At 46.2% G+C, this 12,023-nt stretch overlaps 1 protein-coding gene across 3 annotated transcripts in view; it reads right to left on the bottom strand.

Annotated features, from left to right (window-relative positions):
* LOC122941072 (signal transducer and activator of transcription 5B) overlaps positions 1 to 12,023 on the bottom strand; it is a 195,696-nt gene that overhangs the window by 49,378 nt on the left and 134,295 nt on the right. For 2 of the 3 annotated variants that reach the window (XM_044298062.1, XM_044298063.1), the window contains exon 3: positions 3,469 to 3,605. In XM_044298062.1, coding sequence (XP_044153997.1) covers positions 3,469 to 3,596 — 128 coding nt within the window. In that variant the 5' untranslated portion in view covers positions 3,597 to 3,605. Of the gene's footprint in view, positions 1 to 3,468; positions 3,606 to 5,670; positions 5,779 to 12,023 lie in introns of those variants that run through there. The other variant, XM_044298064.1, reaches the window with a different exon arrangement.

The raw sequence follows: 12,023 nt of genomic DNA, 5'->3' as shown, positions 1-12,023 counted from the left end.
AGGGGGACGTGCACATGGCCAGCACCGCATCTAGCGAGAATGTGGAATTCCTCCTATAGAAGGGTTTCATACACATGGCCGACAGCGAACCCAGTGAGAGTGCAGCGTTCCGCCTAAGAAGGGGGTTACACACATGGCCGGCAGGGAATCCAGTGAGAGTGCCGCGTTCCCCTAAGGAGGGGGGTCGTGCACATGGCCAGCACCGAATCCGGTGAGAGTGCAATTATTCCGCCCCAGAAGGGGGACATGCACCTGTCCAGCATTAAATCCAGTGAGTGCAGCGTTCCCCTAAGGAAGGGGGGTGTCGTGCCATGGTCAGCACCGATCCAGTGAATGTAGTATTCCACCTATAGAAGGGGGCTATGCACATGGCCAGCCTGCGGCCAGAGAGCGCAGAATTCCACTGAGGCAGGGGTTCATGCCCATGGCCAGCACCATACTGGAAGGTGACGCCCTGCCATAGAACGGGCGGAAGAGGGGCGCCTACACTCGGCTAGCGCCGTATCCCGGGAGATGGCAAGGGTCCGCCTAAAAAGGAGACTTGCAGCCGGCCAGCACCACAGCCGGGGAGCGCGACATGTCGCCTACGGAAGGGGGGCACAGCATGCAGCCAGCACTACTGTATCATGCTGCAGCGTCCTGCGCAGCCATTCCGTTATTTAGTAACTCCGCCATGGAAGTTTTTTTGTTTTTTTTTTAAAACACAGCCACTCTTGAGGCAAGAAAAGGGGCCCCATACAGGGACACAGCCTTGTACAGGCTTATTAGGAAGCCCACCAGAACATAGAGGGGGTCCTCCAGATGGGAGCCGGCCCTTGGAGACGGCCGGCACCCAACAGGTTAACAAAGATCCGACCAGGGGGGGGCGGCGCTGCGATCCCCTGGGGGGCGGGGGACGTGCGGGCGGGAAGAATTCGCGCCGCGAGACGTTCCCGCCCCCTCCAACCGAGGCCGGGATGTTGCGGCCTAGTAGGTCCCAAAGCCGGGGCCTAGAGTTTTGCGGCGCCCGGCCGGCCAAGAGGCAGCGACGGCGAGCCGAGACCTGGAGGGAGCCGGCTGACCCATGTACCAACGGCCGCGGGTGCCCACCCCGCGGGCCGGCAGAGGCAGAAGCCCGGAACAGCAGGCCAAAGCCTGGGTCAAAGATTGCGGCACCCGGCCGACCCGATGCATCAGCAGTCGGCCGGGGCCTGTCGGAGCATCGCGTTCCACATGCAGGCCGCGAGGTCCTGCGTCCGGCAGCGTCTGGAGCGGCCCTTTGGCCCTAGCACACCGGTAAGGAGGGAGACCCTGGAGTCCAGCACTGCGCCCCCTGCCCCAATGGACAGGCCCCCGTAGAGGAGAGACAGGGGCAGCTAGCGCCGGCCCCCTGTACTGAACTGCGACCGGCAAGGGGGAGAGTCGGCATAACCCCTGTGTTAGGGGCAGCTAGGAGCAGGTCTCTGGCTCTATTTCCTCCACAGCAATGCCATGCTCACCCCTGTGCAATCCCCTATGGAGGGGCATTGTATTGTCGCCCTGCGGTCACCAGTATAGTGGTGGTGTGGGGCTATATAATTATTAGGCAACAGCTAGAAATGAGCGACAGCCCAGGAGTCAGAAACATGGCTGTTCACCTACGGCACCAGGGGTCAGCGTAGGTCCAGCCGGGACCAGCATGGGAGTCCAGCACGCAGGAGGCCAGGGAGGGGGACGTAGGGCTGGAGAAGCCTCTCTCTTACCAGCCGTCTTCACCCTCCGTCCGTTCCAGCAGGGTCGCCCCTTCAGCTACTGGCACCGTAGTGGCAGGACGCTGGAGAGGGACTTGGCGTGCGTGCGGGCGACCCTTGCGCTGGCGGGATGCAGGGGAGCTGGGCTGCCCTGGTCCACCTTGCCTTCTGTGGGGGAGGCAGCAGTGCGGATGACCGGCACTGGCGCAGCTCAACCCCGGGAGAAACAGAGAGGTCTAGTGCGTCTCTGTTGTCCCTGATGATCTGGAACAAAAAGAAAAGAAAAAAGTAAAAATCAAAAATTTAAACAAGGAGAAAAGAGCCCTGCAGAGCAGGGAGTGTCTTGCCTCCTTGGACACTAAGCAAAAACTGGCAGTCTCTCTCTCCAGGCTGAGGGTATAGCTGTGGAGGAGGGGCTTAACAGTCTTCACTTAGTGTCACGCCTCCTATGGAGATGAGCTATACCCAAGGTCTTCTGTGTCCCCCAAGGAAACTGGGCGAGAAAGTATAACTACTCACCTCTAGAAGGAAAAAAGCACCACCTGTAGGTGACTGCCCTGGAAGTCAAATGTCTGAAGTATGACTTGTGTGTCTGGTTTAGCTGATACCCAACTTGTAGACCGTACAGTTTTAGGGTACTTTTACACTTGCGGCAGGACGGATCCGGCAGGCTGGTCGTCCTGTCGGATCCATCCTTCCGCTGTTTCGTCGCTCCGTCGCAGCATGGTGGTGCACAGCGAAAGCCGCCGGACTAAAAAGTCGGACATGCAGGACTTTTTAGTCCGGCGGCTTTCGCCATGCACCGCCGGAGCTCAGCCCCCGTCTCCATTATAGTCAATGGGGACGGAGCGTCGGTCCGGCGAAACAGCGGAAGGACGGATCCGACAGGGAGACCAGCCTGAAGTTCAGTTCACCTCTTCATTGGAGAGACGGTTGCAGATTCCATCACATTTGACATATAGTATGCAGTGCTAATTTTTGACAGAACCGTATGGAGTCAAATGTGGGCCCCATGCGAGTTGCTAGTTTTCATCTGGTCATGGATCTGGAGATTGAATTTAGTTTTTCTGCTCCTAAGGCAGAATTCATAAATCAAAGTGAACTCAGGCTTAGAAGAGTTGTTGCTTCTTGTCGGTGCACAGTAGGGTTCAGATGGTAAGCTCCCTTCACGTCCATATGTGTTTTGCGGATCCGCAAAACACAGACACCAGCAATGTGCGTTTCGCATTTTGCGGACCGCACATCGCCGGCACTCTCATAGAAAATGCCTATTCTTGTCTGGACAAAAATAGGACATGTTCTATTTTTTTTGCGGAACGGAAGTGCAGATCCGGAAGTACGGATCCGCAAATGCGGATGCGGACAGCACATTCCGGCTCCAATGAAAATGAATGGGTCCGCACCTGTTCCACAAAATTGCGGAACAGATGCAGAACCATTTTGCGCATGTGTGAATGGACCCTAAACAACCATTAGGTGTCACTTGACTTTTCTTCCTTCTGTAGGATAGATATGTAGTGTAAATGTAGAGGTTTGATCATGTTTTGAGGGCTCTCAGTAAATTGTCAGCTATAATCCTAGGCTTGTCTCACGGCGGCATCTTGGCTCCTGCACAAAAGAAAAACTGTAGGGCAAAGCATGATAATCAAATATATGGCACTATTAAAATTTGGATTTTCTTTAGCTCTTAAGCTGACAGGACAGACTGGTGGAAGGTGGAAAATGGTGGAATATACATGACAGGATATAAGGAACATACCATGACTGAGCCTCTATCCAATGTGACAGGTAATGTCGAACTTCTATAGGGAAATGCTGTCCATACAAAGCCTGCATCTGCCGTAAGGCATCGCCCTGGAGCTGCTGTGCCTGAATCCACACTGCCATAGTGACAATCTGCAAGGTATAAAGCGAGAAGCTTCTTTCAGAACTACCGATTCATAACATACCAACATAGATCACATATGAATGATAAAGATAAAATCATCAGCAAAATGATCATCATTAAAATTCAAGGGGTTCTTCGGTTTCATAATGAATATTTTTATTTGTACAGAGTACTCCAAACACTGCATATTTTGCCCCATTGACCTCTTTTTATGTCATTCTCGTGTTTTTTGCATCCTTTCATCTGGGCAGAATGTTTACAAGCAGAACTTCCTGTTTTCATCAGCTTCCCATTTGGTTTTCTAATCAAGACCAGCATGTTTTGCACTGCAATATTTCACAGGGCTTGCGCGGTCTAGCTAAAATGGAGAAGCGGGGAGCAGGGGGCATGACTAATGCAGGGAGAACAATGTGGCAGGCTGAAAACATCCTGTGAAACATTACAGAGAAAAGCATGCTGGAATTTGTTAGAAAAGCCAGCAGGAAGTTGATGAAAACAGGAAGTTCTGCTTGTAAACCTCCTGCCAGGATGAACTGATGCCAGAACAAGGGAAGAAAACTGCCAACGAGAAAAACAGATATATGGGCCAAAAATATTGAGTGTTAGGGGTACTCTGGGCAGATTAAAAAAATTCATGATGAAACTGGATAACCTCTTTAAGTCCTCTGGATAGGTCACCGGTATCTGATTGGTGGGAGTCCAACACCTAGGCCGCCTCGATTGTCAGCTGTTTGAAAAGGCAGCGGTGGTCGCAGTAGCACAGCAGGCTTCTTTCAGCTTTTCCTAGGCCATGTGACATCACATTTATCAGTCACATGGTCTAGGCACAGATCAGCCCTGTTAAAGTGAATGGGGCTGAGCTGTGATACCAAGCACAGTCGCTATATAATATATGGTGCTGTGGTTGGTGAGCAGAGAGAAGGGCGCAGCACTACTGCGAGCACCAGTACTTCAAACAGCTGATCGGTGAAGGTCCCAGGAGTCAGGCCACCACCAGATACCGATGACCTATCTCAGTATAAAACTCCTGGAAAATCATTTTAAGTTATTATTTTTTTAATGTTTGTAAAACTTTGGTCAGCAATTTCACAAGGAGAACTGTTTTCTTCAAAAGTGACAAGAGAAAATGGCAGCCATTTCAACACTTAGGCCCCTAGCAGACGAGCATGTGTCATGCAGGGAGTCCGCAGGGCAGCTCCCGGTCTGACCTCCCAGCACTGACGGGGGTCACATAGCATTATATTGATTTGTGATTCTACGTAACCCTTACAGTTCAGCATTATGTCAGTGTCATCTAATACATTCCAGAACTGAAAGGGCTACATAGCATCATAAATCAATATAATGCTATGTGACCCCCGTCAGTGCTGGGAGGTCAGGCTGGGAGCTGCCCTGCAGACTCGCAGAGTGACACACGCTCGTCTGCAAGGGGCCTTATAGGCCTTGTCAGCTATTCCTTTCAGACTCCTGGAAGGAGAAATCTGCATTAGTATGTGGTGATATTTTTTATGTGCCTTTATAGATGACCCCAGCTTTAATGTGGTAGGATTCATAGACTTGTCTTCCTTCCAAAGGCTTGGAAAACATGTGGAAAAGACAATTACAAGCTACAACAAATAGATGTGATTTTACTGCAGTAAGGCTCTGTTCACAGTTCCGTAAAGAGATTCTGTCATAAGTCATAAGTCAATTGTACATCATACAATGCACCCGGCACTCCTATGACTGTGTGTAATCCGAGCCTTAGTCATACAAATGATTTTTAGGTCTATAAGCAGGCTCTCATGGAGTAATGTAAAAGTATGTACAGTTAGTAGATGGTAGGTGGCTGCAATGTTACCACAACATTCATAAAAGAAATTACCTAAAAAAAAGCAATAAGATATAATCAAAACCTATAATATGTATTCTGAAGCAGTCCAATCTAGGGTTTAAAATGTGCTGTGGCCCCTTCAGCAATGGTGGTACTCCACTTAATGTCATGGCTGGCATATGTGTATAGAAAAAAGCTCACCATGTATTTAGTACTATGTACTACGTGTAAGAGTGTCCAAAAGAACGTTCGTCACTCACCCGATAAAAACAGATAAAACTCACCACTCCGTGCGCTAGCAGTGGTATCCTGATATGTGTGCTGTATACGCTGGTTACGCTCTTGGCCTCCTGGGAGTCATTCCGCTGTATTGAGTGGACAGTTGGCACATGCGTAGTAGAGACCCAGTGGGCATATGAGCCAACTCTTGGCACAGAACAGTGGGACGACTTCCAAGACACTGAAAACATAACCAGCAAGTTCACAAAACAGCTCAATGTAGTTGACTTTTGATAGGTACACATGTAGGACAAAGGAATGGAATTTGCTTATTGGAGACCAGAGCTCGGAATCTAATGTCAGATGTACTTGTACAATAAATGTGCATTAGGGCAAATCTCACAAAGTCAACAGGGGGAATATATCACTCTTGGCACTCCGGAATTCTGGCTTCCAAAAGTCACAAATTAAGGCTTTGTGACTTTATGTACAAAAAATAAAAAAAATTGTTTTATTTTTGTTTTTACACCACTCACTTAAGTTTTAAAAAGTGTCCGTGGATAGTCTGTCAAGCTGGGTTAGGTCATGTTAAGTGGCGCTCCTATGACAGAGGCAGACCACGTACCTGCTATGAGGTCTGAGGCTGAACTGCTTCTCCTATTCCTGACATAGATTCACTGCATTTTCCATCAGCTGCCACTAGGGGCAGCTTAGTGCGAAGAGATTACCGCTGAAATCAAATGTAACCTGTAAAAATTGCTACTCCCTGAGCTCCCCTTAGTGGTGGCAGCAGGCAGTCAGTTTTCTAACATGCTGTCTGAAGGGAAACAGGAGATTTATGCACCATTTATGCACCATGATGCACCAAAACTGTGGGACATTTAATACATTTGCAAAGAAAAGTAATGCACAGTCCTGCAAAATGAACTCCACCTCATGACAAATCGCCTCCCATGAATCTATACAGGTCCATCACGTTTTTCCGATCCTTTTAACGTATACAAAAAATGTACGCGTTAAACGAATGCTTCAGACTGATGCCATACCATATCGTTCCATTGCTAAAATATATTTTTTTTAACTGGACTGTGCAGGATACAAGAACGTGGTGTGCGGTATTTTTGTATCCTTTTTTTCTAACGTGTACGTCAAACGGAGGCATAAAAGATTATGTGAATCCACCCTTTGTGACAAGAAACCAAGGACTTTGAGGGAAAGTAACACGAAAATCGGAAAAACAAGCAAACTTAACACAGCTGAACACCAAGCCACCATGTCAATGCGACTCATTTTAATCCTGGATACGCCAGTTGTCCATTATTGACCAGACGGATGAATAATCAGATACAAAACATGACTACTGGTAAGAAGAGTCAATGCTGGTGACATAAAGGTTAATATATCAATTTCAACACACGTCCGGAAGACATATTTCAGGCAGAATTTGTGTTGTGCAACCCTTGAAGCACAGGAGGGGGTAAAGAATAAAGAGAAACAGGGCGATAACTGGAGGGAGAGCGAACAGGAAGGGGGGCGTGCGCACAAACCTCCAGCCGGCAGCTTTTCCTCCTGAACCCCCTGCATACACATGGACGCTCCGCTGAGTGGATGTGTCTGAATGGTGAGAGGGAAATAAAAATGGTTCCCAGAAGCTCTAGCGTTCAGGCCTTAGCCTTATGATGGCGGACCGTCTCCAATGATATAGTTCTGAATATGAAAACTATATCAAACCGTTTCACAAAAGGCCATAAATGAGGCTAAGCAAAGCAAGTGAAGGGTGAGGTAGGACATGCGAGGTGAGGTCCTACCATTTTTGTACTACTGGCTTTTTCAGGTTTCTGTACAAGAAAAACGCATATAAAAAAAAAAAAAAAACAACCTTTGCAAAGATCAATGACCAAGAAGTGTGTCTAGATCACTTACAATGGATTGTGTACAGATATGCATAATCAGAGGCTGCCCCCGATGTCTTCTTCACTAACATCTGCACTTAGACATTGCATTCTTCTTGTGAGTGGAACTCGCTATAGCCATATTTGTACTCTTTTTGTTCCTGCTGCAATGCATCCAAGATAAAGTATGGAGCAACTTCACAAATGGCTTTGATTAAAACCTTACTGCTTTGAGTCGACCGTAATCTCTCAGTGCAAGCGCTGATGATATCTCACTTATTCCCATTACTGAGGTATTTTTACCCTTTTTGAAGAGATGCAAGGCGGTGGGATAAACAGCGCTGACTCTCTGACTGCTATAGGCTAATTGGCTGCATTAAGTTTCAGACTTAAAAGGATATTCCTATCACAGACAATGGGGGCATATCGCTAGGATATACACTGAGAACGGAGCGGGGAAGGTGACGGAGGGCGCACTGTGCATGCGCAGCGTCCCTCCATTAATTTCTATGGGGCTGCCAAAAATAGCCGAGCCCTAGCTATTTCCATCACCCCGTATAAAAGAATGGGAGCGGCGGCCGTGCAAGCGCAGTGCGCTCCCATTCACTAGTATGCAGACAGTGCTGGCGGTGGTCCTCCAGCCACCACTCTCCGTGCTCCATTCTCGGCATAAGTGCGGGTCCCTGAGGTTGGACCCACACCTATCAGACAATAGGGGCATATCCTAGTGATATGCCCCAATTGTCTGTGATGGGAATACCCCAGATAACCCCTTTAAAGGCTACGTACGTACGTACACCTTTAGGGCCAATTTTTTTTAAATTATTCTATTCTACTTATTTGGGGCTAAAAATATATTTTTTCAGTTGGTACCACTGAACCCGAGTTCGGGAGATGTTTTTTTTACAGTAAAAATTTATCTATGAAGTTATTATGCGAAGTCACATGAGACTTCGCAAAGTAATAACTTCGGCTCATCTGAGCCAATACATGCCAATACTGTACTAAGCGCTCGCCTCGCACAGTATTGGACCAAAGTTTTATGCGAATCGCTCATTCCTAGTTTATAAAAAAAAATCCGGCAGTTCTTGTACTACAGAGGTTAATTGAGAGAGTGTATGTACAGACTGTCAGTTTCTATTTCATCATCCAGCAGAGCTCCTGCTCATTCTGTAACCCTGTTCTTTGAACTCTTGACAGCTCCAATACTCATTACAGCTCAATTCTTGACACACTGATAAACATATGGATTAAACAGGTGCTTATGAGCTTCAGATGTTCACAAATAATGAATTCACATGAGCTGTCAGATGACGGGATCCAATGTAAACACAGGACCTGCTGGCTCTGCAAATACACAGATTACACTGTTATACTGGGAAAGTGGCTGAAAATGTTCAATTAAGAACAACTGAAAAAATATGATTTTCAGCCCAAAATAAGTAGAATCCAATAATTAAAACCACTGCCCCCAAAGGTGTCCATAACCTTTAAGTCAATTAGATACAGTCCTGCCAAGATACTTGTCCATAATGCTGAGCTATTCCAGCCAATTTTGAGTTGCGTTGTACAGTTGTGTTCAAAATAATAGCAGTCAGACATCACTAACCTGATCAATCACTGTTTCTGGTAGAAATGATATTTCTACATGGCAAATAATTTACTAGCAGGTGTAGTCGAGTAATAGAAACCCAACAGACCCAGCTGTTATGACATGCATGCTGCTGATTCTCTGTATTTCAATCACTTATTGAGAGCGGCATGTTCAAAATAATAGCAGTGTGGAGTCCAATTAGTGAGGTCATTCATTCTTTGAAAAACAGGTGGCAATTATTGCCCTTATTTAAGGCAGGAAGGAAGGCAGCAAATGTTGTACATGCTGGTTAAAGTGCATTTCTCTCTGAAATTCTGTGGAAAATGGGCCGTTCCAGACATTGTTCAGAAGAACAGGGTACCTTGATTAAAAAGTTGATTGAAGAGGGAAAAACATATAATGAAGTGCAGAAAATGATTGGTTGCTCAGCTAAAATAATCGCAAATGCTTTAAAATGGAGACGAAAACCTGAAAGATGTGGAAGAAAGCGAAAAACTACCATTCGAATGGATAGAAGAATAGCCAAAATGGCAAGGACTCAGCGAACAATCAGCTCCAGGAAGATCAGAGAAGGTCTAAAGTTACCTGTAAGTACTGTTACAATTAGAAGACACCTATGTGAAGCCAAGCTATCTGCAAGAAGCCCCCGCAAAGTCCCACTGTTGAAAAAAAAAAGACGTGCTGAAGAGGTTACAATTTGCCAAAGAGCACACTGACTGGCCTAAAGAGACATTTTGTGGACCGATGAAAGTAAGATTGCTCTTTTTGGGTCTAGTGGCCGGAGACAGTTTGTCAGACGACCCCCAAACTCTAAATTCAAACCACAGTACACTGTGAAGACAGTGAGGCATGGTGGCACAAGCATCATGATATGGGGATATTCTCATACTACGGTGTTGGGCCTATTTATCGCATACCAGGGATCATGGATCAGTTTGACTACATCAGAATACTTGAAGAGGTCATGCTGCCTTATGCTGAAGAGGAAATGTCCTTGAAATGGGTGTTCCAACAAGACAACGACCCCAAACTCACCAGTAAACGTACAACATCTTGGTTCCAGACCAACAAGATTGACGTTATGGAGTGGTCAGCCCAATCCCCTGATCTTAATCCAATAGAAAACTTGTGGGGTGACATCAAAAATGCAGTTTCTGAGGCAAAACCAAGATATTGAGAAGAACTGGGGAATATAATCCAATCATCCTGGGCTGGAATACCTGATCACAGGGGCCAGAAGTTGGTTGTCTCCATGCAACACAGATGTACAGCAGTTCTCAGAAACAGCGGTTATACAACGAAATAATAGCAAAGTGATTCAAAGGAAAGCAAAACCTTCAATCATTTTTCTGTTTATATAGTGAATGCTTGAGTTTGAGTTTGTAAAGAAGAATACAAACACTGCTATTTTTTTTTGAACAGTCTAATATTCACTTTGTAAATTTTTTTTAGTGTTCCCAATGCATTTGTGTGTATGGAAATAAAAGCTATTAGAAGGATTTTGAGCTGTATTCACTTTTTTAAACACACTGCTATTATTTTGACCACAACTGTATATCCCTAAAGGCTCCTAAGTTGGGCTAGCTAGGAACTTGTGCTGGGATAACCATCCATGCAACGCACCTCACAGTTCTGGTAAATGCTTTTCTGAGGGGAGATTTGCGATACGCTCTCTCAAGGGATCTGTGTGTCAATGTGTTGCATTCAGCCATGAATGTTTCATCCTTACTATTGGAACTTTGTCGCACTCTGTGGCTTTTGCTTGGAGTAGGGTTCCCACCCCAATTATCAGTAATACAAAGACTCCAGCATGTAGTATAGAAAAATGGTTCTTTTATTATGTTAAGGTTACTGCGGCTTTCAGTGTAACATTTCGGCCGGATGGCCTTCTTCAGACTAATGCCGCTATTGGAAGGGAAATCAGCACGTCTCCCTTCCAATGGCGGCATTAGTCTGAAGAAGGCCACCTGGCCGAAACGTTACACTGAAAGCTGTAGTAACTTTAACATAATAAAAGAACCATTTTTCTATACTACATGCTGGAGTCTTTGTATTACTGTTTCATCCTTACTGCAGTTTCTTCTGGCAGATAAGTATTGGCCTGTAGGAATTCTGTTGCTTTGGGTCTTTGGATGCCAGCTGCTCTAGTGTAAGAAGCTATTAGTGGACGCCGATTTCCTCAGATTATCAGTGTGGACACTGCCTCAAGGATGCAGCGATATCCTGAGGTCTTTAGCAATTATTTCATATGTAACGATGGGAGAAGTCTTAAAGGCCAGGCAATGCTCCTCTGGAATTCAGAGAAGAGGATATGCAAATGAGCTCTTACCCTCTTCCCAGATTTCCATCCTATGGGTTATAGGACTCCTCACACCATTTAGGCATTCTGCATAAAGAGATATAGCATCCCCCGAATCCTGACCTAGGTCTCTCACCAAGTTAAGCCAGTTCTCTTTGCTCTGCACCGATGAAGGGCAATCATCCCAAAACAGCAGTCTTCAGATGAGGTGCTGGCTTACTAATTATCAGAGTCATGTCAAACATTGATTTATGGGAAAGCTACCTTACATCTGGTGGCATCAGAAGCAGAGCTTGCTAAGAGTTCATTTGTAGGGATAAGCTAATTGCCCTACGGATCCAAGATCAGAAGTCTATTTACTCAAAACTTCGTATGGGCTATGGCAAGTTGAAATGAGACTTTTGTGAATAACTTCGGCATTCGATTTTTCAACTTTAATACCATTTTAAAACAGGAATCCAAAGATGGCTTCAGTACCGGCTGGTACCCCGATACCTAAGCAGACTTCGGATCCTTGTTTTAAAGTAAAAAAAATCAAATCCCGAAGTTATTCACCGAAGTCCCGCGAAACTTCAGTAATAACCAATTTCCCTCGCCAGAGCCCATACA

The sequence above is a fragment of the Bufo gargarizans genome, chromosome 6 (assembly GCF_014858855.1).
Source record: "Bufo gargarizans isolate SCDJY-AF-19 chromosome 6, ASM1485885v1, whole genome shotgun sequence".
Lineage (NCBI taxonomy): Eukaryota > Metazoa > Chordata > Amphibia > Anura > Bufonidae > Bufo > Bufo gargarizans.
This window is presented reverse-complemented; position numbering and strand designations above follow the sequence as displayed.